Source organism: Oryzias melastigma, linkage group LG4 (assembly GCF_002922805.2).
Source record: "Oryzias melastigma strain HK-1 linkage group LG4, ASM292280v2, whole genome shotgun sequence".
NCBI lineage: Eukaryota > Metazoa > Chordata > Actinopteri > Beloniformes > Adrianichthyidae > Oryzias > Oryzias melastigma.
In genome coordinates, this window is record NC_050515.1 from 3,959,645 (window position 1) to 3,964,447 (window position 4,803).

A 4,803-nucleotide genomic window follows, 5' to 3' on the forward strand; every position below is an offset into this window, starting at 1 on the left:
TATACAAGTTAGAAATGAGCTCAAGATAACATCGGGTCATTAATAACAATAAAATGATCTGGAGGGCCGGATCCGGCCCCCGGGCCTTTTTCTTTGACACGTGCACTAGACCATAGGGAATGTGGGCGTGGCTAACAATAACCTCCACTGCCGAGGAAATCAAAAAATCTACTTTTGCAGCTTCTTCTAAATATGACATGAAGCTGTTTATTATTCAGTCGTTTGCTTCCGCAGTGAACCTTGAGCTGTCGGAGTGTACCTCCGTTTGTCTTGTTCTGGGTTGTACTGAAAAACAAACAATTTCCCCGTCGGACTAATAAAGTATCTTGAATTGTCTTGAATTTATTGCAACCAGGTGATCAAAATATATAATGATTGCTATGGTGATAAAATAAACAGTTTTTTCATGAATTTGTCACATGCGGCTCTGACCAGGGAGGGCGGGGTTAAAGTGGGGGATATGGCCAGGATTCATTTTAAAGGCCTTGTGCAGTGGCAATTTATTTTTTTAATTTAGAAAGTCAATGGAACTTGGAAAACGAATCTGATAAAAATATTCACTTAAAATGATCCAGCGCGATTTTATTGATCATTTTATGGTCGTGCACAGCTCTAAATTTGGGCGATAGGTGTTGATGGGCGGGGGCTGCGCATGACGTCGCTTCAGGGATCCCAGAGTGTAAACAACAATGGCGGACGGTTTGAGAAGCGACGTAGACCACGATTTAGCGGATATTTCTTTGGAGGAAGGTGATGAGCCTTCATCAAACACGGGAATTTTAACGACACAGGGTTCGGAGGGTGTACAGCCCTACCAGTTTGAGCCGGAGGTTTCCTCATCTGAGGATACAGGGGCTTCGGATGACGATGGTGAAAGCTCATACAGCGATGGCGCCGAGAAGACGATCAAACTTGACTATTTAGAGGAAGTAAAAGTCGTAACAAAGTTTCCGTAGGTGAACCTGCGGAAGGATCATTACCCGAAAAGCCGCGGAGCGTCCTTTGTCGTCCTTCCCCAGGGCCGAGGCGGACAGAGCCCCCCCGCCCAGGTCTGCTGCGGCGACGGGTGGGCTCGCTCCCCCGCCGCCCTCTCGGCCTCCCTCGCCCGCGCGCAACCAACCCCCACTTTCCAGACGGCCGGCGGGGTCCTCCTGCGCCCCGCGCGGAGGAACCCTTCGTGCGGGCTCGGCTACCGGCGCCGGACGACCGTCCAGCAAACCCACGGTGCCCCCCATGCCCGGCCCGGGGCCTCGGAACCGCAAACCCCCCTCAGCGCGGCGGCCTCACCCTGGCCCTTGTTCCTCCTCCGGAGGGCCGGGGAGGGCTCAAAGCCTCCCCCTGACCAGGGAGGGGGAGACCCCCTTCTTCAGCACATTACTGCACCCAAATACCACACTCCTATTCACCATTATCCCGTTCGAATCCCCAAATTCTATGATGTTAAGTAATTCCATGCCCAGAAAGTCATCACAACACTAGCGGATCTAGCTGGATGTTCCTGTACTGACGTCACACGACCTATGACCTACTTATCGGTGGCTGCCCAGAATCTGAGCGACCGCGCTATCTTTGAACGCTTGAAGAGAGTGCACGGGGCCGTGGGTGACAAAATAATTATACGGGGGTTCATTTGTGACATAAATACTAATGTTTTATTGCAGTTAAAGAAAAATCACGATTTTCACCGCACGAGGCCTTTAAAAGTGTTGATTCCTCCTCTTCTCTACAAAAATGTTTTAATAAACAAATAAAATCCTATTTTTCCTGATCAGTTCGGTTTTGCTCTCTGAAGCCCCGCCTCCACCGGAGCCACATCGTGTCTGCTCCGCCGTCAGGACACCTGTGAACGCCTCGCCTCCACTGACCCAGCTGGATGTTCCGGATCCAGACGCTCTGTTTGCTTTCCTTCAGGATCTTCTCAAAGTAAACGCCGGCAAAGCCGCTGGAGCAGCACGCCACCAGCACCGCCGCCACGCCCACAAACTGCGACCCGGCGGAGGCGGGCTCCTTCTCCGAGGAGACGGCGGAGTCCGAGGGCCACTGTGGGAAGAAGACGAACGCTTCAGAGGAGACAGAAACTTCTGGCTGGTCAGGTGTGTTTGGTTCTCAGGACGCACCTGCACGAGAGCCACGCCCCCCATCAGGATGAGCAGCGACAGCCACTGGTAGATGCCCAGCTTGCGTCCCAGCATGGAGACGGAGAACAGAGCCGTGGTCAGGATCTTCAGCTGGTACGTCACCTGGAGGGAAGACCAGAGGAGGAGCCTTCAACCGGAGGAGCTCTGCAGCTGCTCCGCCACAGGCTCCGCCCCCTCCCTACCTGGTAGGTTGCTGCGTCCAGGTTGGACAGAGCGACGTACAGCAGGTTGTTCTGCAGCGTGTAGATCCCAGACGGGATGGCCAGCTTCAGCGTCTCCACGGGTTTGTGGAGGATCTCCTGCCGCAGGATGCTGTTCAGAGCTCGGACGCTGTAACCTGGAGAGAGGAAGGACGCCATGACCATCCAGAGACCCACTGATCCAAGGATCCAAGGATCCAAAGGTTCCTCATGAGAGCATTGATGAAGAACCGCGGTCCAGCACAGACATGGAAACCACTGGAAGGTTCTCCAGATTCTAGAAGAAGTTTGAGATTCAGCAGCTTCTTCACTGATTTCTGCTTAAGAGAACAAAAATCTGATGAGCCCTTGAGTCCGATGAAGAACTGACGTCAGGTCAGAACCCAACAGAACCCGAGATCAGACATCCAGCTCAGAAAATGGGAGAATTTTCCTCCACAGGAGAAACGCTTTTTCATTTCTCAGGTCTGACTGTTGATGCAGAAACGTTAAACCTGCAGCTGTTCCTCACAAACGGAAGGTTCGGACCCAGAACAAAAACAGGAACCTGAAGGTTCTGACCCAGAACCATCAGAGGAACCTCGAGGTTCTGATCCAGAACAAAAAAAAGGAACCTGAAGATTCTGACCCAGAACTGTAAGAGGAACCAGGAGGTTCTGCACCAGAACCGTTATGAGGAATCTTGAGGCTCTGACCCAGAACTGTCACAAGAACCTGGACGTTCTGCCCCAGAACCGTCACAAGAACCTCAAGGTTCTGCCCCGGTCCCGTTCCGTCGGTCTGGACTCACTGTGCTCCTTGAAGACCAGCACAACGCAGGCGACGATCTTCATGAGCTCCGCCGCCACCACGGCGGACGAGGCCAGGTACCGGGGTCCGTCTCCCTGCAGGGTTCGGGAGTACCGCATGGTCAGCACCAGGGAGGTGGTCTGGAACACCAGCACCCCCAGGGACAGGTACTTCAGCTGGGATGAGGCCATGTCTGCCGCCCGTCGAGAAGCTGGAGGTCGAGAGAAAACCGTGAGCGCGGAACCGGGAGAACCGGCGGCAGACTCCGGTCCTCACCTTTGGCCTTAACGGCGCCTCGTCTGTGCATGAACGCGCTCTGGTCCCGCGGCAGGTCCTGGTGGGTCGATCCGGCTGTCAGAACAGCAGCTCAGGAGTCCGGACGTCCATTGACCCGAACCGCCCGTCCGCCCGCCGACATGTTAATGTTCAACAGAAGTCCAGACCGAAGAGAAAAAAAACCAGGAAAGAAGTTCGACCAGGAAAACTGTCACTGAAGTTAGATCCTGCTGGACTTCCGGGTTCGAGGCTCTTCCTCAACTTTTAGCGGCGGTGGTCTTAGGAGACGAGCGCCCTCTGCTGGAGTGGAGGAGCTGCTACAGGCAGAGAAACAGGAAGCCTTTGAGAGCTAATTCTAGACTTTATTTACATTAATCATGTTTGTACGCTTTATGTTTGACCGGACAGAAAAACAAGGAGAGAATGAGGTATAAAAGAAATAGTTTACGGAAATTTGAGGATCATTATTAAAGACTTTTTAACTCAGTTATTGTTGATCATGAATTATTTTTTTTATTTTCTATTCTGCATCTACATATCAATTTAACCAGTTGAAAATGTATTTATTCATTATTAATATTTGCTTTTTAATTTCAGGTGGTCCTCTGCTTTTCTTTCTCCACTTTCCTTTCATGTTTATTTTGAAATGTCTGCCTTGTGTTAGGAAGTGAACATGCTGGGTTTTGGAGTTCAGTTTTTGTTTGATCTAAGCTACTTTCAATAACTAAATATGATCAGAAGGATCCACATCACAGACTGATTACAGTCGTACTGAAAACGAATCGGATCTCCAACCAGAACTTTTCCCTACATGCAGCCTGAACAGGTTAAAAGAGCAAACATTAACGCTAAAAACATTTCTGAGCTTCGGACTGACAGAATCTGAGGGTTTCACTGCTTTTATACAGTAGTCGTCTATAGAATGAGACATTTTAGCAGCGTTTCTTTTGGACCAAATCAAATACAAATGTTATTTGATTCTTGGTTTGAATAATTGTGTGATTGCTAGCATTCACATTACAGTGATTCACTTTCTGTACATTTTTCGTACGTTCAGCTTATTCTGGACATTACTGCTTGTATTGTTGGTATTCATAAACTTTATAGTTTTTAAAATATGTGCTAGCTTTTTTTTAGGTTAATTTGGCATCTACTGAGGTTTTTTTAGGCAAATTCGGGGTTTAGCTCAATTTTAGCAACATGCTAACGTTTGTGACTAACTTGGTTCATTGTGGAGTTTAACTTGTAATTAAGCAATGTGCTAGCTCTTTTGGCTAATTTGGCATTTACTGAGATTTTATTATGCTATTTTGGTGTTTAGCCAATCTTTTATCAACATGCTAACGTTTTTGGCTAATTTGTTATCTACTGACTTTTTAGAGGCTATTTAGAGCTTAGCT

The 4,803-nt window shown here is 49.2% G+C and overlaps 1 protein-coding gene across 1 annotated transcript in view; it reads right to left on the reverse strand.

The window, feature by feature from the left end:
• slc35a3a (solute carrier family 35 member A3a) overlaps positions 1-3,688 on the reverse strand; it is an 8,809-nt gene extending 5,121 nt beyond the window's left edge. The window contains exons 1-5 of the mRNA XM_024259158.2: positions 3,404-3,688; positions 3,129-3,338; positions 2,321-2,475; positions 2,118-2,240; positions 1,866-2,040 (exon numbers count right to left, since the gene is read on the reverse strand). Coding sequence (XP_024114926.1) covers positions 1,866-2,040; positions 2,118-2,240; positions 2,321-2,475; positions 3,129-3,338; positions 3,404-3,434 — 694 coding nt within the window. The 5' untranslated portion in view covers positions 3,435-3,688. The remainder of the gene's footprint in view (positions 1-1,865; positions 2,041-2,117; positions 2,241-2,320; positions 2,476-3,128; positions 3,339-3,403) is intronic.
• Positions 3,689-4,803: the final 1,115 nt, after the last annotated feature.